The 23,412-nt window shown below is 38.9% G+C and overlaps 1 protein-coding gene across 1 annotated transcript in view; it reads left to right on the top strand.

The window, feature by feature from the left end:
• The window catches only part of LOC127618052 (vesicle transport protein SFT2A-like), a 33,573-nt gene that overhangs the window by 1,825 nt on the left and 8,336 nt on the right, over positions 1–23,412 (top strand). Inside the window, exons 2-7 of the mRNA XM_052090285.1 lie at positions 1,810–1,896; positions 8,073–8,158; positions 14,621–14,702; positions 17,334–17,369; positions 17,466–17,524; positions 20,900–20,929. Of these exons, the coding sequence (XP_051946245.1) occupies positions 1,810–1,896; positions 8,073–8,158; positions 14,621–14,702; positions 17,334–17,369; positions 17,466–17,524; positions 20,900–20,929 (380 nt within the window). The remainder of the gene's footprint in view (positions 1–1,809; positions 1,897–8,072; positions 8,159–14,620; positions 14,703–17,333; positions 17,370–17,465; positions 17,525–20,899; positions 20,930–23,412) is intronic.

The raw sequence follows: 23,412 nt of genomic DNA, 5'->3' as shown, positions 1-23,412 counted from the left end.
TCAAAACAGCCTAGTCCTTCAAGAGCAAAGATGGGTCGAGGCTTGCCAATTTGCCTACTGATGTGTGAGCAAATAATTCAGCGCTTTGAGAAATGTAAGCGCAGCTTAGTTCTAGCGGGAAGACTAGCAGCTGTACTTCATTGCACCATTAGCTGGGTAACTCATGTACTCATCACATGTAAGCCATTGCTTTATAAGACTGCTCACAATCTATCACATTGTGAGCAGTTTCAGTGTGATAACACGGCAACCTCTACCACCCCACCACCACCAGTTGAGTCCCGTCCTGGATGGGGGTAGGTCCTCGCCACTGCCTCCTATCTCTGGCAGGATATGACGGTTCCGAATACAAATTCTTCGGACCGCCAGATGGGGACTATGCCAAAGAGAGACATTACTTTTCTGTTTTATATTCATCAAATAAATGTCATCTTATATCTCACTCAAGTCTGCAAGTCTTCCTGATTTCACCATCTAAGGTGCTCAATAGAACGTAACCGAAAACTGGAACTTACTGATTTTCAATGTTCCAGAGTGGAAACATTATTTTTTAATTCTGCTAACCGGTTAATAACTGGTTAATTTCGTTCCAATAATTTTGTCATGATTGGAACAAAGGCCAGAGGGTTTGTCACAGTAAATGTTTGGAACTGCACCAATTCCTGTTGCCAGTAAAAATGAAACATGTACTTTGATCATGAAGGAAACTGCAGCATCACACATTTCTTTGCCTAATTGCCTGTTGTAGATGTTGCATTCTGTGAATGAAGAACTTTTTAACAGCTATGTATAATTACAACATATACTGTACATGCACAGCTAATCCAGATACAAGGAAAACATTAAAGAGGTAAAGAGTACATTTCTCTTTGTTTCTAAGTCTTCAGTAAATTATTGTTAGGTATGAAGCATTAATACAGATTTCAATTTTTGTGAAGTGTTTCAGAAATGCTCGTGGACACAGTGACGGCTGAAAGCGCACCCTTTTTATTTTCTTTATTTTACAAAAGCACAAAGGTTTGTTGTTATTGTGAGTGTACACAAATAAAAGTAGACACTTTATAGTCTCTATTGATGTCTTACACTTATCTGTACGTCCCAAAATTACGGAGTATTTTAAGTTCTTTCCGTTGTAATGAAAATACAATCCAGCAGGACGCGCCGGGGCGTCCATCAACCCCCGAGGGTTAGGTGTTTACTATGCAAAGGAGAAGCCATACATAATCACTGTCCAGAAGCTCCACTGACTTCTGTCCAAAATTTTCTTTAGCTTCTTGCAATTATCTGATTTTAGTGTGTATTTGAATTACAGTCAGTTAAATTCACAAGGTAAAACATCACATAATGTGTTGTTGTAGTGCTGTCAATATTGCACAGGGTGAATAGAATGTACAAAACACTCCTTTTTGTTTTTATTAGCATTTTCCATACTTTCCCAACTTTTACAGAATTGGGGTTGCACGATATGACTCCTTTAAATTATGTACATTTCAGTTAGTTGTCTGTTAGTTAAAATAAGACAGGGAATGCCCTTATGTGTTTATGTTAACTGCCATTTTATTAATATCTGTATCTAAGTTCTGGCCATGCAGGAAATAACACCACAACAAGCATGCATGATCATATAAACATTGACTTGGTAAATCAAAAGCACATTTTCTTCCTGTCTTGTTCTCCCCGTGGATCTGTGCATTTATGCATGAATTGTATTTTGAATGGATCATATGCAGACATCAGGATGCTCAGTTATGAACTCTTTGTTAGTAGGGCATTGAGAATCATGTGACATCCTGTGATTTTTCTTTGTAGGTCCTGGATGGCACAAGCCTCAGTTTCAGCACGCGGGTTAAGTGGTTCTTCATTTGTTTCGCAGCAGGGATCATCTGCTCAATACTTGTAAGTTTTATTTGTTCTGTCGGAAGGCACACTCACATATAGCCTGTGTTGATATTCAAGGCTTTTTACAAATGACAAACAAATAGTTTTGCCTTGCTCTTCAAGGAACAGTTGTAGTATTTTGACATCATTTGCCGATAATTTCCAACCCTGTATGATTTTCATTCTTCCATGAAACACAAAGTAGAATGTTTGGCAGAATGTCCGAGCTGCTTTTTTCCATACAAAGAAAGTGGATGGTTATTTATACTGCCAAGAAAGAAAAGAAGAAAGCACCATCAAAGTATTTTTTTATTTTGTCTACTGTATTTTAAATCCTCTGAAGACATACAATAACTTTATGGGAGGAACAGTCTGAAATCAAAGACTTTATTCACTGACAATCCTTGCCTCTACCTTGGCTTGCAAATCCTATTCACACATTGTGGTTTCCCATGCTTGATGTCATTGACACCAAATGCTATTGGTTCTCACATGTCACATGACACCGGTGCGGTGTTCACGTTCAAACCGACTAACACCGCTGTATCAGAATCAGAATCAGAAAAAGCTTTATTGCCAAGTACATTTTTTACGCATACAAGGAATTTGTTGTGGTGTTGTAGGTGCGTTCACACAGTCTCTAAATATATGAACAAGAATAAAAATAAAGCAATATAAATATAAATATAAACATGTCCCCTCAGTATCAATTAAAAGTAAGTATAAAATAAAAGAGAGCAGAGTAGTGCAGTGAAATGTAGAGCCAGAGGTGGAGTGTGGAGAGTGTCAGGGGTGGGTACCGGGCATTGTTGATAAGGCAGGTGGCGGATGGGAAGAAACTGTTCTTGTGGCGTGAGGTTTTAGTCCTGATGGACCTCAGCCTTCTGCCGGAGGGGAGTGATTCAAAGAGATTGTGGCCAGGGTGGGAGAGATCAGCCACAATCTTTCCAGCACGCTTCAGGGTCCTGGAGTCGTACAGGTCCTGGAGCGGCGGCAGATTGCAGCCAATCACCTTCTCTGCAGACCGGATGACATGCTGCAGTCTTCCCTTGTCCTTGGCAGTAGTAGCAGCGTACCAGATAGTGATGGAGGAAGTGAGGATGGACTCGATGATGGCTGTGTAGAAGTGCACCATCATTGACTTTGGCAGGTTGAATTTCTTCAGCTGCTGCAGGAAGTACATCCTCTGTTGTGCTTTCTTGATGAGGGCGCTGATGTTCAGCTCCCACTTGAGGTCCTGGGAGATGATAGTTCCCAGGAAGCGGAAAGACAGTGTCAATTGTGGAGTCACAGAGGGTGATGGGGGCAGGTGCAGGTGAGGCTGAGTTCTTCCTGAAGTCCACAACCATCTCCACTGTCTTTAGAGTGTTGAGCTCTAGGTTGTTTTGGTTGCACCAGGTCACCAGGTGGTCGACCTCCCACCTGTAAGTGGACTCGTCACCATCAGAGATGAGTCCGATGAGGGAGGTGTCGTCCGCAAACTTCAGAATCTTGACGGACTGGTGACTGGCGGTGCAACTGTTAGTGTACAGGGAGAAGAGCAGAGGAGAAAGAACGCAGCCCTGGGGGGATCCAGTGCTAATGGTCTGTGAGTCGGAGACGTGTTTCCCCAGCCTCACGTGCTGCTTCCTGTCAGACAGGAAGTCAGTGATCCACCTGCAGGTGGAGTCAGGCACACCTAGCTGGGAGACCTTTAAGGTGGGCATTGGTGGGGGTGCCCCGGCCCCTGCTGAGGTGGTGGAGGTGGAGGTGATGCACTGTGGTTGGAGCTGTTGGGAGGTGTCATGGGGGATGGTTTCAGGACTGGCCCATGGTCTTTCAAAGCGGCAGTAGAACTCATTCAGGTCGTTGGCTAGGCGTCGGTCGTTGATGGCCTGGGTTGATTTAGGCTTGTAATTGGTGATTTGCCTAAGCCCTTTCCAGACAGATGCAGAGTCGTTGGCTGAGAGCTGGTGTTGGAGCTTCTCAGAGTACCGTCGTTTAGCCTCTTTCACCGCCTTGCTAAACTTGTACTTCACCTCTTTAAATCTGTCTTTGTCCCTACTCCTGAAGGCCTCTTCCTTATCAAACCTTAACCTTCTGAGTTTGGCTGTAAACCAGGGTTTGTCGTTGTTGTAACTCACCCTGGTGCGTGATGGAATACAGCAGTCCTCGCAGAAGCTGATATATGACGTCACAGCCTCTGTGTACTCATCTAGACTGTTTGTGGCAGTCCTGAACACATCCCAGTCAGTGGTGTCAAAACATGTCTAGAGATCCTCCACAGCCTCACTGGTCCACTTCCTTGATGTCCTCACTACAGGTTTGCAGAGCTTTAGTTTCTGCCTGTACGCAGGAATCAGGTGGACCATGACGTGGTCAGAGTTTCCCAGTGCAGCACGGGGGACGGCATGATAAGCATTCCTGACTGTGGTGTAACAGTGATCCAGAATATTCTCCTCTCTGGTCGGGCATTAAATAAACTGTCTGAATTTAGGGAGTTCATGAGTGAGGTTTCCTTTGTTGAAGTCACCAAGGACAATAACTAAAGAGTCTGGGTTGGTCCGCTCCACACACAGTATCTGGTCGGCGAGCATGCGCTGTGCGGCCTGCACGTTGGCCCGCGGTGGGATGTAAACACCGACCAGAATGAATGAAGCAAACTCACAGGGTGAATAACAAGGCTTACAGTTTATGATGAAAGATTCCAGGTCAGGAGAACAGTGCTGCTGGATCACTGTCACATCGTTGCACCAACTGCTGTTGATGTAAAAACAGATTCCTCCACCTTTAGTTTTGCCGGAAAGTTCCGTGTCTCTGTCCGCTCTGTAAATTTGGAAGCCTGCCAGCTGCAGCGCAGAGTCCGGTATTAATCCACAAAGCCACGTCTCCGTGAAGCACAAAACAGTAGATGAAGAAAAGTCCCTGTTTTTCCCCAACAGCAGTTGTAATTCCTCCAGTTTGTTGGACAGTGAACGCACGTTAGAGAGAAATATTCCCGGTAACGGTGTGCGTAATGCTCGCTGGCGAAGACGCACAAGCGCACCAGCCCGTTTCCCTCTCCTTCGGCGTTTCACTGCTTGAGTAAAGGTGAGTGCACCTTTGACCAGAATGTCCAAAATTTCCAGTGTAGGGAGAAGAAAAGTAGGAAATAAGTCCTCTGGAGTTGTACCCCTTATGTTCATGAGCTCATCTCTGGTGAAAGAGCTCCCGGTACGACGCAACCCTAAAACGAGTTAAAACACAAAACAAAACAAAACAACGCGCATACACACACCGAGGCGGCCGTCTGTGGCGTCAACTTGAATAGAAGTATTAGAATAGAAGTATTACTGCTGGTTGGACACTAAGTGGTACTATGGGGTAAATTTTCAATAAGGCAGCTTGATTTCAAATTTTAACTTTATTTTTTATTAATTTTAACTAAACATTCAAATGAAACTGAAAAAATGTAAATGTGCATTGTTCAACTTTTTAAAAGCTTTTCAACAGTTGTGAAGGGCAACATCTCTTTTCAACATCCTTTATTTATAGAGCACATTTAAAATCAATAGAAGTTGACCAAAAGTGCTTTTCAGATCAAACTAAGAAAATTACAGTGATATAAAAACATGTCGGGTATTTCGTTGTCTGGGCAAATGCATCACTTATTGTGGGATGTTCCAGGTTTAATGTTGGTCTTTTACACTCTTCTTTAATGTTGGTCTTCTTTAATGTTGGTCTTTTTACACTCTTCACAGAACTGCCAGTTTATTTAAAGAGACAGTAATGATTTTTATCATGTGTTCAACAAAGCAATGAAGACACTTGTATCATTTATACGTTCAACAAAAAAATTATAAATGCAATATAATAACATATTTGTTGATGGAATATATTGATTTATATGTTTTTTAAAAGGCTAAAATGTGACAAATGATGAAAACCAAAAAATATATATAATTAGTCTAATTAATATTTGCATAATGTTCATAGTTAGAATAGTTCAAATGTCCCCTGGATAATTAACAGCATTATCTGGGAGAGAATTTCTTTCATATGTAAGTAAAGTGGACATTATAACTGAAATATACCCATATGAATCAAGTTCGAATTGAGAGCTTGTGAATTGAATCAAATCGGGAATTCTGTATAGATATAGATAGTGTATGACTGAATATGTATTTCTATAAAAACTGGCCGCACTCACTGATAAGACTTGTTTTAATTGTACAGAACTGATATAATTATTTTCATTCTACTAATTTTGCCTTTACGCTTTTATTTGTTTTTTCTTCTAAACTTGAGAAAGAATCTGTATATACATTAGTAGGGGCAGAGTTCAGCTATTTTCATCTGGCAAGACTCTTGAAAACAACCTTTTGTAGAGTGGAAAGAATCAGCCATTGTGAGATGCAAAGAGTAAGGAATTATGAGTTGGGTTCTTAAAATAAAAGTAGCTCATTAGCATGTTCAACACCCTGTTTCTATTGAAACTCTGTTTCTCCTCCTTTAGATACCAACTGCTTTCAGCTGATTTGCAGTTAGCCCACAAAAGAGTGATGATAACGCTTCACTGATAAGTCTTACAACAGTGTCCATGAACTATGTGTGCATAAAGCCTTATGTCCTTAAGTATGTACGGTGAAAATTGATGCAGGAATTCCTTTAAAGCTTTAATATGACTTAAAGAAAAAGAGATTAGCCATTATGTTTCTTGACAACTTCGTCCTATATATATACATGACAGAACATGACAGAAAACATTTCATATCTATATAGATATGAAATGTTTTCTGTCATGTTCTCCATATAGCAGCTGTGCAACACCACTAGGTGGCAGAAGTGCTTTGCCTATTCATGTACCAAAAGTTGAAATTGATAGTGGATAACTCACAATAAATGTATTTCCATTTGAAGCTTTTCTGTGTGTTTTTGAGCTTTGAGTTTCACACATACTCTCACCTAAAGGATTATTAGGAACACCTGTTCAATTTCTCATTAATGCAATTATCTAATCAACCAATCACATGGCAGTTGCTTCAATGCATTTAGGGGTGTGGTCCTGGTCAAGACAATCTCCTGAACTCCAAACTGAATGTCAGAATGGGAAAGAAAGGTGATTTAAGCCATTTTGAGCGTGGCATGGTTGTTGATACCAGACAGGCCGGTCTGAGTATTTCACAATCTGCTCAGTTACTGGGATTTTCACGCACAACCATTTCTAGGGTTTACAAAGAATGGTGTGAAAAGGGAAAACATCCAGTATGCGGCAGTCCTGTGGGCGAAAATGCCTTGTTGATGCTAGAGGTCAGAGAATGGGCCGACTGATTCAAGCTGATAGAAGAGCAACTTTGCCTGAAATAACCACTCGTTACAACCGAGGTATGCAGCAAAGCATTTGTGAAGCCACAACAGGCACAACCTTGAGGCGGATGGACTACAACAGCAGAAGACCCCACCGGGTACCACTCATCTCCACTACAAATAGAAAAAAGAGGCTACAATTTGCAAGAGCTCACCAAAATTGGACAGTTGAAGACTGGAAAAATGTTGCCTGGTCTGACGAGTCTCGATTTCTGTTGAGACATTCAGATGGTAGAGTCAGAATTTGGCGTAAACAGAATGAGAACATGGATCCATCATGCCTTGTTACCACTGTGCAGGCTGGTGGTGGTGGTGTAATGGTGTGGGGGATGTTTTCTTGGCACACTTTAGGCCCCTTAGTGCCAATTGGGCATCGTTTAAATGCCACGGCCTACCTGAGCATTGTTTCTGACCATGTCCTTGCCTTTATGGCCACCATGTACCCATCCTCTGATGGCTACTTCCAGCAGGATAATGCACCATGTCACAAAGCTCGAATCATTTCAAATTGATTTCTTGAACATGACAATGAGTTCACTGTACTAAAATGGCCCCCACAGTCACCAGATCTCAACCCAATAGAGCATCTTTGGGATGTGGTGGAACGGAAGCTTCGTGCCCTGGATGTGCATCCCACAAATCTCCATCAACTGCAAGATGCTATCCTATCAATATGGGCCAACATTTCTAAAGAATGCTTTCAGCACCTTGTTGAATCAATGCCACGTAGAATTAAGGCAGTTCTGAAGGCGAAAGGGGGTCAAACACAGTATTAGTATGGTGTTCCTAATAATCCTTTAGGTGAGTGTATAGCTTTACAGAAATGTTTGAAAATGGACTGACATGCCACATTTTGCCCTGTGAAACAGGGAACTGCACTCCTCTTCTTGCCGAAAGCTGGACTAAAGCTGTTTGCGGTATTTTACACCCTTGGAAACATTTCAGCACTTGCAAGGTACGTGTAATTATATTCAGAATTAATTTCCTGGTAGTATATACGTGGATATTCTTGCACAGTGTGTCCATGATCTCTTTGCAGTTTCTTGCTTTGTCCACATCAGCTATAGAAACTGCTTCGTTTTAATAATTTCTGTGATCAGAGGACTGGGGACTCAACTTCCACCCACCTCAAGTGACCCACAGCTTTCCTAACATGAACTCAGACATCAGGAATTTGATATTACATGTTCATATCTATGTTACATGTCATTTCAAGGCATGATTGCATTAAAAAAGCTGACAAGATTAGTCCTCTAAATCATGCTTTCACTTTGGTTTCATAACATTGTGCTGTGTTAATACACAAAATAAGTGCATGTGAGTATAACACTTATTCTCAGTGTTCCACTCAGATTGAAAGAACAAACCTCTGTCATGTCAAGTGCTCGTAATGATTTCCTTGGCTTTAATTGACATGCATTATCTTTTCAGTAGAGTTTTATGTTTGCTTGTTCCTCTCCTCTTACTGTGTTGTTGGATTGCCATGGTACAAGATGTTCTGTTCCCAAATAGTAGAACAGGCCTGCCTGGTTCTCTGAAATCGCCAGCAGGCTGAAGAGTCTTGGTAATCAATACAGTATTTGAAGTGGATGATTGCAGATTCTTGGCACTGTCACTTTTTTAAACAGTTGATGATTTATTCTTACTCTGACAGGTGTAAACTTATGTTACCTGCAGGAAACATACGATACATAAAATAAACTGAGTCGTCTTGGTTGGCCTGCCCCCTAGTTACCGCATGAGAATGAGTAGTAGCCAAGCAAAGATCATCAAGGCCAAATGAATCCTGGTGCTCATGCTCATTGTTCTCTCTATGGCCTCCACACCACACAGTACCACAGTCAGTACTTTAAACCACTTTAAATCAACTTGTGGTTTCAGAATTAAAGGAATATTCTGGATTCAGTACAAGGTAAAGGGATAGTTCACCCCAAAGGTTAAATTATCTTATTGTTTACTCACCCTCATGCGATCCCAGATGTGTAAGACTTTCTTTCTTCTGCTGAACACAAACAAAGGTTTTTAGAAGAATATTTCAGCTCTGTAAGTCCAAACAATGCAAGTGAATGGTGACCAGACCTTTGAAGTCCAAAAGATCTTCATCAGATCAATATGTCATTTTTTTTACCTTAAATCTCCACTTTCACTGTCAAATGTGAAAGTGAAACTAAACAGGCACCACATGTGACTTTTAAATGTAAAAGTGAAAGTGGAGATTTAGAGGAAAAAAAGGACTTAAATATTGTTCTGTTTCTCACCTACACCTAATATATCGCTTCTGAAGGTATGGATTTAAATACTGGAGTTGTATGGATACTTCTTTGGTTCCTTAATGTGATTTTTGGAGCTACAGAGCATAATGGCATAATGTTGATAACCACAAAAAACGATTTGTCCTGTTCGTCCTTTTTTTAAAGAGAAAGAGAAAATAAAATCTTGGTTACAGTGAGGCACTCACAATGAAAGTGAATGGGGGCCAATCTGTAAATGTTCAAATACTCACTGTTTCAAAAGTATAGCCACGAGACATAAACTATCTGTGTGTTAACATGATTTTAGAGTGATAAAATCACTCACTAACCTATTCTTTGTAAAGTTTTAGCCAATTTTACAACTTCGTTGCCAGGACGACATATGCCGTACATTCAAACGACCATTTAAAGAACTTTACAGCTCAGGTAATACACATGTTTAAATAGAAGAATTAATTAAATTTAATGAATTTCAGCCTATAAGACCTTCAAAACTTGGCCCCATTCACTTCCATTGTAAGTGCCTCACTGTAACCCAGATGTTTGCTTTTTTTAAAGAAGAGGGGGGACAGGATGAAATTAGATTTTGTGGTTCTCAACATTATGCCACAAATGCTGTCAATTGAACCTGGAACATTCCTTTAACATTTAAAGCGTGTTGAAACTAGCAAATAATTTGATAATCAGTTCATTTGTCAGTTCTTTCATCAACTAATCAATAAACGTTACAGAATCTCGCATAACCTGTCAAGAACATCCCAAAAGAAAGAAATATCAATATATATTTTGCATAAAGAAAATGTTCTTTATGCCTGTTTTAGAACATTCTGGAAAAAAAACAAACAATTGTTTTGTATTCTTTTTTAGCATTTAGCATTGTAATATAATTTATATGACAGTTAAAGCTACACTATGTAACTTTTGGCCCTATAGTGGTTAAAAATACAACTGCATATGTCTTGCGGAAGAACATTGTTTTGGTAATGACGTAAGTTGTGGTTTGGCTCTGCTCCTCTGCGCGGATGAATGTGGTTTGAGGCACGGGTGTACACGTGGATACAGGACATCTTATCAGAGCGATTGGACATATAAATAACGAAAGATAGGAAAAGACAGATATCTGAAAACATGTCATCTGATCAGATAAGTGCCATATCTTCTGCTGTTGTTTTGACTTATTGGAAACATTGATGTTTTGATATAAATTATGTTACAAAAGTTTGGCAACGTTCATTAACATTCAACATAAAGATTGCTAGTCTGATAAGGTCAAACGTTGTAAAGTTTTTATAACTGCAGGATATTCTGGCCAAATAGACCACGGTAGTAACTAATTCATAGATTGTCATTGTTACCAACCAGTGGTCAACATCATTTCAAGACACACATGTCCTTGGCAAGCCTAGGTCTAAAGCATTTATTTATATAAATGATTGCCGTTATAAAGAAAAATACACACGTGTGCTAGCAAGTGAAAAGTTCTGCACCACTTTAAGTATAATTATTGTATTTCACTACACACACACACACAGACGTGTGTCGCTTTTAAATCCTTTCAGATCTCTTGAGTTGTCGCCACCTCTGAAAAGCCAAGCCGATGTTGATTCGATGTTGATTGAGTCGCTTTCACTTTTTGCTTAGACTCTGCTCTGTTCAGGGTTTCTTTGTTTTTACAAAGTGATTCCCTGGAGGTTTGACATTTGGAATGATCCATGATCAATTTTCAAACTTTCAGCTTCAGCTACTCCCACACACGCACAACAGTAGCAGGATCTTATTTTCTATGTGTACGGATATGACGTCAACATGCACGGGCGAATGACGTATGTATGCAATTTCCCGTGACAGCTCTGAAGTATTTATAATATAATATCAGTATTATAGGCAGTAATAATTTAACTCTGAGATGACACACTTGCCGAAAACCAATCACATTTGGTGATTTTGTTAAGAATTTTCAACCCATTCTAATTGATGCTTTAAAGGCTATCATAAAACATTCTCATAATTTCGACAAAATCTCATCTATGTTAGCTTGTTGGAACTTTATCTTGATGAAATATTTTAATAAGCTCAAACAACAGTAGTCAGAAATATCATAGAATTCATAAAAACACACACAATGAAAAACACAATGAAAATGCATCAGTGGCACAGTTTCCCCCCAGACTGTCACTACAAAACATTCACATCATCACTATTGTAATGGGAATAAACAAAATAATATACAGTATAAACATCATGGTAGTGTTTGTTGTTTATGCTCATTTTAATAAAAAGGTTATTGTGGATGAGATGATTTACATCCTCTCTATTTTCTTTACGCACTATAATATTCTTATTTTTTTCTCTTGATTTTGGTGTGAATCATGAGAAAGTTTCATAATGGAGCTAAAATCCTTGAAAACCACGACACCGGTATATCAAGAAGATCGCGTCTGTCATTTATTTCCAGTCATGATGAAGGAACTAGGAAGAGGCCCAGTGAGTAACCAGGGCAATGAGATGGAAAAACTGCCTAGAAGAATTCCCAGGCAATTTAGGCATTTTCCCAGACTGCACCTCTGCATATCCGAGGACTACTCTTCACTTTGAAGCCTGTGAGAAATCATTTAACTGATACAATTCAGCCACCACGGTACAAAATTGATCAGGTTTGATCAGTAACCAGACTGTTTCCTTAATCATAGACCTGTACTAACAGAGGAACAGAAGTTACGTGTTTAGAGTGACGAGTTATGCTCAGAAGGAATGGGCTATCTGGGTTCTGGTCATGATTTTGTTTTGGAAACCTACTGACCTGATACACTAGCAGGCATCAGGAAACATCATTACAATGTCATGACCCGGACTGAAGTGACAATGCAGATTGTGGTCTTTATTTCCAGCTAGACATCAGAGTAGAAATTGTTAATTACTGGTTTAAAGTGAAGATCTGGACAGAGACTGAAACAACCTGATGAACAATATCTGATGTGCAAATACATGTTAATTGTAGTTTATTTGTTTGTGTGCTGCTAAGTTGACTGAATTCTCTCGAATGCCCAAGACAAATTTCTCCTAAGGGAGACAATAAAGGCTAAACTAATCTAACCTTTTTTATAAGCACAATTTGCATCAACAATGGTCAAAACATCACAGAAAACCAAATGATTAATTTTACATGGCATATGAACACCTGTACAATGTCAGCAAATGTAAGACTGTAAAGCTGATAGGGCAATTGATCAACATAGTCTCATCAAAAAAAACTATATTTTTGCAAACTGACATTTACGTGCAACTTTCTATGTTTCGTCGTGGTTTTCTGGTGAAATTAACACTACAGACGCTGCAAAAACTGTGATTTTTATTCACTTTCACACAAATCATGACTACAGTGGCTGATTATTAATTTATTAACACACACTGCTATGTTATGATATGAACCACTTTTACATCATTTGAAAGCGACCCATTTTTATATTACAAACTCGCCTACATTTACACACTTGTGTAATGTGGTTAACTTTTGTGGTAGCTCACCTCATAGATTGTTGGACTTTGGACTCGGAAGACCAAGGTTCGAGCCCAGACAAGCATTCAAGCTGACATGTGAAACAAAAGTGTCATAGAAGCAACACAAAATGATGTGGTTGCTTCAGAACATTTGCTTTTTATTTTGCATTTGTTTTTAGAAGAACACTATCAGTTAGGTTTAGGTGTTAGTTAAGGGTAAGGATGTCTGGTTTGTTCACATCACATTGGCTTATAGGACACTATTGGGTAGGTTTAGGTGAAAGTTTTAGGTTAGGGAGGTATGTTTTACTCATCAAAACCAACATTAAACTCCATTTAATATTCACCTCAAAAACCTTGTCTGATTACAACAACATTTCACTCGCTTTTGTCGCCCTCACTAGACATTTCACTGGGAAACTGCAACAAATCTTGAAAGGCACATAATTTTTCAGTCACGAAATGTTCATGAGATCAGGCTGCTCACAGTTCCATAAGTTGGCCTGCAACTCTCTCACACTGGCCCTGGGCGATCTGGCCATACTTATTTCTGAGCCCTGTACAGGGAATGAGCAAGCCTCTTTCCTCTTTTAAAAAGTTAAACCTTTGCTTGAAAACATCAGATTATTGCTTCACTCTCATGGGAGAGATGATGACATCATGGCTTCCTCATGCATTAGTGCTTGTGTGATCTAATAAGTGTCCTGGGTAAGGTTGCTTGAATAATGCAGGGGAGACGGGGTTCACCCCTCCCCCAGGCCGCATAAGTTTATAAAAAGTGATATTGATTTTGGAATAATGTTGTTTGGGGCCTTTGATGTCGTCCTGTCACTCTAATGAAAATCAATAGGATTTTATTTTTTGTAAGGACAAGACAAAACAAAAATTATCCACTACTAGGGCTGGCCGATATATCGAAAATGTACAATATATTTCAAATGATCAACACCGTGAGAATTTTTGCACTTAATTTGCCCATTTAATTTTCTAATGACTTTATAGTAATTTATAGAATTAATGGGATAGTTCCCCCCAAAATAAAATTTACTTTACCTTTAATTTATCACCTTTTTTCAGTAGAACACAACTTTTTTTTTTAAATAATATTTTAGCTCTGTAGGTTCTTGCATTGCAAGTGAATGGTGATTTAGAAATTTGTAGCTCCAAAAAACATAGTGAAAGTGGAGATTTAGAGTAAAACATGACTTAAATATTGATCTGTTTCACACCCACACCTATCATATTGCTTCTGAAGACATGGATTTAACCACTGAAGTTGTATGGATTAAATTTTGGTTTCCTTAATGTGATTTTTGGAAAAAAAAGTCTTAGTCTCCAGTCTGTCTTTATCCCTCTCTGAGGCTTGGTTAGCCTGATTAGGGGCCTGGTGTGCGGAATCACGACCCGACCCCGCCCTCCGCCCTGCCACAATCGGTAAAACCGATATATCGGTCTACATCTAATTGAGATAACATTTTCGCAGCTATATCGCTCAGCCTTACTACTCACACCAGATTGGTGCCACTAGATTTTTGTATACAAGTCTCACAAACGTATTACAATTCTGTTAATCCACATATTGAGCAGCTTTGGTGTTACTGTGAGTGATGGATACATGTGTGCCCTCCCTGTGATTGTACCTCATTCTGTGTCACTGTTACCTACAGCACCTGTTTCCTGATGGGACCTCTTAAACAGCTAAAGCGCATGTTTGAGCCCACTAGACTCTTAGCCACCATTCTGATGCTGGTAAGAAACAGCCTCTGTCCCACCACACTGCACTGGAAAGCTCACGAGAAAAGACAATTTAACCAAAGCATCACATTAGCTCATCCTGTTATTGGCAGTCTGGTTTTTCAATAAGCTGATGCCAATATTTAAAGAGCACGGTGGCCAGTGTAATTGCAGTTAATACATCAAATTTAATGGTGACAATGGAAAACAGGAAATGTTTATTATCAATTGACAAGGCTGCCCTTGCAAAAAATGGTTTATATGTCTGCTAGCAGGGCACAAGGAATGCTTCAGTCTTTTGCAGTCACAAATCTGGCTGGTTTTAAGGGGACTATGAGGCATTAAGTGATTCAAAGGGCAGCTGTAATAATCCAGAGACATCACAGCAGCTCTGTACAACACTTTTCCCCTTTAATCTGTTTCTGTCCACAATCTCTCAGACACAGCACAATACCAATCGATCAAAACCAGACTATCAGGATAACTGCAACATATTTTTGCAGACAACTTTGGCCTCAACAATAACAATACTCTTATCAAACATATTATGTATTAAGTTTTTAATAAAAATATTGGACATAAGAAATTGAATTCTTATTCAGCATCCTGTTTCTAAATGATGAGATTATTTCATATTTAACAGAACATAATCTTGCGAAATGTGTCTTTTTAATTAAGATATTTTATTAATTCATACATTTTTATAAAACACAACTAATTACCACAAAATTCAGAACTTATTTTCGAGTCAGAGATGATGAACTGAATAACTAATAATAGAGTCATTTGTTTGGGAATCTGACTACAGTGCTCGTGCTATAGATTCAAAAGAACCAGCTGATAAGAATCATTTGTTAGTGAATCAGACTACATTGGTCACGCTATATGTTTTGCACTGTAGATTGAAAAGACCTGGCTCATAAGAATAATTTGTTCTGGAATGTAACTACACTGGATGCGCTGTATGTTTCGAGCTGTAGATTCAAAAGATTTGGCTCAGAAGAATCATTTGTTCAGGAATCTGACACACTGGACGCGCTGTACGTTTCGAGCTGTAGATTCAAAAGAACCAGCTGATAAGAATAATTTGTTCGGGAATCTGACTACACTGGACGCGCTGTACGTTTCGAGCTGTAGATTCAAAAGAACCAGCTGATAAGAATAATTTGTTCGGGAATCTGACTACACTGGACGCGCTGTACATTTCGAGCTGTAGATTCAAAAGAACCAGCTCATAAGAATCATTCGTTCGGGAATCTGACTACACTGTACACACTGTATGTTTCGAGCTGTAGATTCAAAAGTTTTGGCTCAGAAGAATCATTTGTTCAGGAATCTGACACACTGGACGTGCTGTACGTTTCGAGCTGTAGATTCAAAAGAACCAGCTGATAAGAATAATTTGTTCGGGAATCTGACTACACTGGACGCGCTGTACATTTCGAGCTGTAGATTCAAAAGAACCAGCTCATAAGAATCATTCGTTCGGGAATCTGACTACACTGGACGCGCTGTACGTTTCGAGCTGTAGATTCAAAAGAATCAGCTCATAAGAATCATTCGTTCGGGAATATGACTCACTAGACGCTCTGTACGTTTTGAGCTGTAGATTCAAAAGAACCAACTCATAAGAATAATTTGTTCAGGAATCTGACACACTGGACACGCTGTATGTTTTGAGCTGTAGATTCAAAAGAACCAGCTCATAAGAATCATTCGTTCGGGAATCTGACTACACTGGAAGCGCTGTATGTTTCGAGCTGTTGATTCAAAATAACTGACTCATAAGAATCATTCGTTTGGGAATCTGACTACACTGTACACGCTGTATGTTTTCATCTGTAGATTCAAAAGAACCGACTCATAAGAATCATTCGTTCAGGAATCTGACTCACTGGATGTACTGTATGTTTCGAGCAGTAGATTCAAAAGAACCGGCTCATAAGAATCATTCGTTCAGGAATCTGACTACACTGGACGTGCTGTAGATTTCATAGCAGTGTTGCAGTGCCGTTTAATGGCAGGAAACATTATCTAAGTATTTTAGTACAGTGTTCCGTCCACATTGGCGAAAGATTGTCATGAAAATCACACTGTTCTGGTGTTTTTTTATTTTTTTGTTTATAATTCTCGGTTCCCAACAAACTCTTTACCATATACACTTTAACATATATAAGACCAGTCAGCAATTACACTAATTTAATTTTCTCTTACCATTCACATTTACATAATTGGACCGCATTTCTGAATAGTGATGCATCTTATACATTTATATATATCTTATATGTTTTTTTGTTTATTTTAATGGTTGCAATTCTCAATAAATTGTTATTGGTACAGTAAGTGCTTAACACTAGATCAGTGCTATTTAATTACTTTGGATTATCTCAAATGTCCAATCACTCCCCCTTTTAAATATGAAAATAATAATGTGTGTTTGAGTCATTTCACAGATATATCATATTATCGGGATTAATCCCAGATAAAGGTTGAACTCACCGGCTGTTATTGGGTGCATTGTTCCTGCATACGGTACAATGCATGCGTTGATATCTATTTTGCTTTGCCTCATGGGTATTTGGTCTCTTATCGTGTGTGTGTGTGTGTGTGTGTGTGTGTGTGTGTGTGTGTGTGTGTTTCCTCCAGCTGTTCCTTGTGTTGACGTTATGTGCAGTGTTTTGGGTAAGCTTCTTACACAACAGGTTTATTGCTAATATTTTTGTTGACAATAAAAAGACAAATTGCTCTGATTTGATTCATCTTTTTTTTTCCTTGCAGTGGAACAAAAAGGGTCTGGCGATCATCTTCTGCATTTTGCAATTTTTGTCTATGACATGGTAGGTGATAGACATCAGTCATTGTATTATTTTTGAATCAATCCTTGTAAGCGTTGTTTTTGCTGCCTGTTGTAAGGGGGTTTATCGTATTCACAAATAAACCAAACGCGCTAAACAATATACCTTTAAATACGCTGATAAGTCATAGCACCACTCATAAAGGAGTACTATCTAGGCCTGCTGACCTTTAGTGTAAAGGTAATGTTTCATTGTACATGCAGCATCATGATGTTTGTGTGCCTGTATGTTTTTCTACGCGTGTGCAATTAAGTTTATCCTGGAAGTAAAGTACTAGGCTAAGTGCTCAATCCCTCTAACAACTAAAGACCTGAGCTGGTCATGTGGTATTTAAAAGGTATCTAAAACAAACTGGCAGACTGTTCTGCTTGTCCCTGGAACCCTGCTGCCTGGGCACATCAAGCTGATTACCTGTTAATTAAACTGTGCATGCAGTTTGTCATCCATATCTGGCTACAGGGTTTGAGGCAGGTGGGTGAGTCCTTGAAAATAGAGCCATGATCAGTGATGTGACAGATGATGTGACGAATATTGTGGGTAAAGTGATAAAAGTTATGCCCGTTAACACTAAAGAAACAGAGTTAATAAAAAAAGCTGACAAGCTAAGGTAATTAAGGATTTTGTATTGATTTATAGGTGTTTGCTGAGACAAGCGTTAATGTTACTCTTAAACTGCTTTCTTGCATGGCTAAATTATCCAGATGAAAACTTGAAGGGGGGTGGGCAACGTTTTTTTCCATATTATCTACATGCTCTTTATCAGATCTTCTGATGAAGAGCATGTTGCTTGAAACGTCACGTTTGTTAATTTCAGTGGTGAGCTCATTACATTTTTTGGGAGCAACATTGTGCTGACTTTCCTGGAGTTCCTTTCAGCATTGTTAAAATCACTTCTGAATGTTTTTATACTTTTATACCACTGAGTTTTACACAGAGAGCGCATGGCATTTTAGACAGCAAGACAATTGTGTCAAAATCATTTGGGGCCTGATGAGGGCCACCATTTGACTAGCTCTGCCCTAAAGTATAAAACTTCAAATCATCCTTCGATCGGACAGTTTTCACATAGTGGAAGATAAATTTACTGAAAAATCCCATAGACTTCAGTTGGAGGGAGCCGATTTATATCTAGGGGCCAGAATTGAATTGACTTAGTGTGGGCTCTTTTGACTTGGGCCATTGGGCAACCATCCAAAATGCTCTTGCAATCTCATTGCAACAACATAGCAACCACCCAGATCACCCTAGCAACTGCATAGTAACACCCTAGCAAACACCCAGAACACCCTAGCAACTTTTACAACCACCCTGATCATCTTAGAAATATCCTAGCAGGGGCCCGGGTAAATTAGCAAGCAAAGAAGCTGACTTTAAATCCACAGTGTACTGAGTGACTCCAGCCAGGCTTCCTAAGCAAACAATTGGCCCAGTTGCTAGGGTGGGAAGAGTTATGTGGGTTACCCTTCCTCGTGGTCGCTATGTTGTGGTTCTTGCTTTCAGTGGGAAGTGTGGTGAGCGTGTATGCCACAGTAAATAGCGTTAACCTCCACACCGGCTAAGTCTCCACGGCAAAACGCTCAGCAAACCACATGATATGATAAGATGCGCGAGCTGACAAGGGGATAAAGAAGGGGGCTGACAAGGGGATAAAATCCAAAAAAGAAAAAAGAAATTGTATTTTAAAACCCAAGCAACCACCCTGAATACCTTAACAATCGCATAGCAACACTTTAGCAACCACACAGGACACACTAGCAACTGCATAGCAACACTTTAACAACCACCCAGAGCACCCTAGCAACTGCATAGCAACAGACTAGCAACCACCCAGCCACGCCTAAACAACCACCCAAGACACCCTAGCAACTACATAGCAAAACCCTAGGAGCCACCCAGAACACCCAAACAACCGCATAGCAACACATTAACAACCACCAAGAGCACCCTAGCAACTGCATAGCTACACTCTAGCAACAACCCAGTCATGCCAAAACAACCACCCATTACACTCTAGCAATCGTGGGACAGCGCACAAAGTGAAAGTCGCTGGGGCAGCTACTTTTAAACGGCTACTTTTATACGGGCAAGCACTGCTCACAGAAACTTGAAACATTTTGTTCTTCTGTTAAATCCTAGAAAAATCTAGTTCTTTCATTTTTATTTAAAAATAATTTACAATCAAAATCTTTGTGTTTGTCCTACATGATTCAATGCTGAAATGAGTTCATTGCTCGGTTGCAAGTTTTGTTCACACAAGAGGCACTTTTAAAAATATTCACTGCCAGTATAAATGCAAGAGCAGATGGGCAGTATTCCCATGCCACTAAAGCAGCTAAACAGAACTGGGCAGCGGAACTCATTTGATCCTCTAAGCGTGTCGTGAGTACTGACCCCTTCACTTGGCCATGAGGAGTGCACAGGTGCACAGCCAGGTGGACTGGACTCACCACTCCTTTACCATGCAACAACTCTGCTAGGAATGTTAGGTGTTTGTGTAGTCATTTTTATTTGCTGCATTAAACGCATGTCTAACTGTATAGACATTCCACGCACATTGTTGCTCTCTCAGTTAGAACGGGCCATTAGAGAGCTTCTCATTGCCTGGTTTTACACACGTCAGTGGGCCAGGTTTTACTGGCTGTGTCATTGACGTCAGTTTCACTATCAGGACATTTTCTTCCTCAACACTGTGACTCAGACCACCGGCAGTGACAGATATCACTCTGCATATACTGGGGAATCATTTGGAGGGTGGATTCCTTGAGAGCAATGAGATGCATCGAAGATGCCAGACATTTCTAGGAAGCTGTCAATTCATTAGCATTTCAATTGAAGTCAACTATGCATAACACACAAACGTTATAACATTTGACAACCACAAATTGTTCAAATACTTTGTGCCATTGCCATTTTGAACAGCATATATATTAGGAAATATATATACATTAGATAGATTCTTTATAAATGTATAATTTAAAACCTAACAAACTAATTGTAAAATGTTTTGTGTGAAATGTGTGCTTGTGTTATCTTTCTTCAAAATAAATGCTACTTTGTTGTATTTTGTTTACTCATGCCAGGATATTTTAAAATGCATCTACTATTACATAAACCACACCATTTCATTAATTTAAAAGCAGGCTGTAACTGGAGTCTGTGATGTACTTATGGATTTACTGTGCATTTATTAGACATCTATTTACTTAACTTATTCTATTTACAACCTGCTTACTGTCAGGTTGTTTTGTTTTCAAATCTACTGTAAGCTTTTAATGGGACATTAGGAATTAACACTGTGTGTGTGTGTGTGTGTGTGCTGACGGGCATTTTTTTAATTATTATTATTTATTTTTTTAGGTATAGCATCTCCTACATTCCATTTGCACGGTAAGTAAACACCTCATCTCACCTCTGTGTGTTTCATACTGTGTTTGATCATTTAATTTTGAATGAAAATCTAGAACACATGGCTTATTGTTTCATTTTTTTATTGAAATATTTGTCCCACAAAAAAAAATGTCTTAACATTCCTCTTTTCTGTGTTATTTTGTACGTGATCTCCTTGCAAAGTTAATCATGTGATGAGTCAGTTGAACTAGATCATCTCAAATACCAATTTAAATCCCGGACGACTTTAGTGAAGTCGAAAGTTTGTTTTTCAAATGGCAGCTTGTTAGACCGTGACACCCACTCTTCCCAGTCAATGTTTGTTGGGTGGGATTGGCTTGTGTACGCAGGGGAGCTGAATTCCCTCAATGAAAACATGTTGTTATTTACTCAAGGCTGGACGGCTGTTGGCCGTCACCATATGGCACAAATCCTTTGCAGGAGCACCCTGCTCGCTCAGTGCCATGCAAACACGACTGCTTGTTTTTCTGCCAACCCATAAGGTCATTTCTGCTATTTTTGGGGGCTTGTCCATATCTATTTCTTTGTTTGGAGCTCTTGTGGCAGCCTTCAAAAGAATGTAGGATAGGATCTCACCTGGTAAAATTGTGCTCTTTGATTTGAAATTGGAAGACAGAATAATGGAAAGTTTTTGTAGTTGTGATTTTCTTAAACACTCTGCATGCTTGTTACGATTCCAGATTCCAGGGCCAGAGGTATACAGGGTATAAGACAAAAGGGGATAGTTATCCCAAAAATAAAAATTAATTCATAATTTAGTTACTAACCCGTATGTTGAGACTGGCAGTGACTGATAAATATAATCATTCATTTTAATGCATGGGCCTATATTAAAATTTTTATGAATATTTCAGGTTCAATACAAGTTTAGCTCAATCGACAGCATTTGTGGCATTCATTTTTTTTTTTTTACTTTAACTTGCCCCTCCTTTAAAAATATAATATACAGCAAAAACCTTGGTTCCAGTGAGGCACTTACAATGGAAGTGAATGGAAAACAATTTTGAAAATACTTTAAAATACTCACTGTTTCAAAGGTTTAACCAAAAGACATAAACAATGTGAGTGTTGACATGATTTTAGTGTGATAATATTTTCTTGCCATGACAATGCAATGTCAACAAACCCTAAAATGGCCATAAAATTTACCATTTAAACAAATTTACAGCTCAAATAGTACACAAGTTTTAACAGAAGAATTAATACATGTGCTTTTATAAAATAACAAGCTTCACATTTTGCTTTTAAACCCTCCAAATAATTGGCCCCATTCATTTCCATTGTAAGTGCCTCACTGTAACCTCCATTTTTGCTTTTTTAAATAAATGAAGGGACGATTTGAAAAACTTTTTGTGGTTAACAACATTATGCCATAAATGCTGTTGATTGAGCTTAACTTGTATTGAACCTGAAATATTATTTTAAATATTTCCCATAAAGAAAAACAATATTAGGGGAAATGGAAAAATTATGCATTTTATGCTGATTTGTAGGAAAAATAAATGACAGATGACAGGAAAGCACTTTGTGTCATCTTGGTCTCCCTCTTTATAAAAGCACTGAAACAGTAAAAAAACATTAAAACTACTAGTTTTTCTACTATTTTGTGCATACACCTCTGCACTTTCTGTTGCTTTTGCACAAAGTACACATTTACATTCAAGACATTCTCTCTATGCTCAGACCGTCAGTCCAAATCCGATCAGTTTTTAGAACATTGCACCAAACAGAGTGAAACATTTTGTATGCATTATTGCATTGTTAAAAAATAACTACATTATATGTCATTTTAATTAATAACATGATTTAAATGAGACATCCTTTGTTTTATTTAAACTGCAAAAAGTTATATATTTAAAGTTTATTCAAATATTTCAGCTGATGGGGAGTATAAGGAGACTGAGCTCTTTTGGCACCGATCACATTGATGGATCTCTAGGTTAGTGTAGTGTAGGGTAGTGTAGTACTTTTATCATGAATTCAACAATTAAATACAATTATTTATGAAATTGCACTGATTTGTGGCTTCTACTGTAGCATTGTTTTATTACCTCAGTGCTCATGGAAGGTCTGTCTCAAAAGGATAATATTTTATTGCTAAAAATAATTTTCTCTATGGAGAAATGAATGGGATTTTTAGAACCCGACTGTTTCACTCTATTCATCAGAATGTTGAATCAGTAGATCTGGAAAAGAATCTTTGAGCCTGTTTATATCTGGCATTAAGATCTGATCACATGTGGTGAGGTCAGACACATAACTGTTTGCACCTGGTCGCTTAAATGCTTCTCATGCGACTATATGTGTTCGAATTTTGGGGGGAGGGTGCCTGATTTCATGACGACATACATTAATCACTATGTTACTGTGTTAATGATATTAAAGTGCAGCAAAATCAGAAAAGGTGTGCTGTTTAATCTAATCTCAAATGTAACATTTCAAGCAGAATTATCCGTTATTTT

This window comes from Xyrauchen texanus, chromosome 24 (genome assembly GCF_025860055.1).
Source record: "Xyrauchen texanus isolate HMW12.3.18 chromosome 24, RBS_HiC_50CHRs, whole genome shotgun sequence".
Lineage (NCBI taxonomy): Eukaryota > Metazoa > Chordata > Actinopteri > Cypriniformes > Catostomidae > Xyrauchen > Xyrauchen texanus.
The sequence above is the reverse complement of the archived record's forward strand: the minus strand, read 5'-3'. Positions and strand labels throughout refer to the sequence as shown.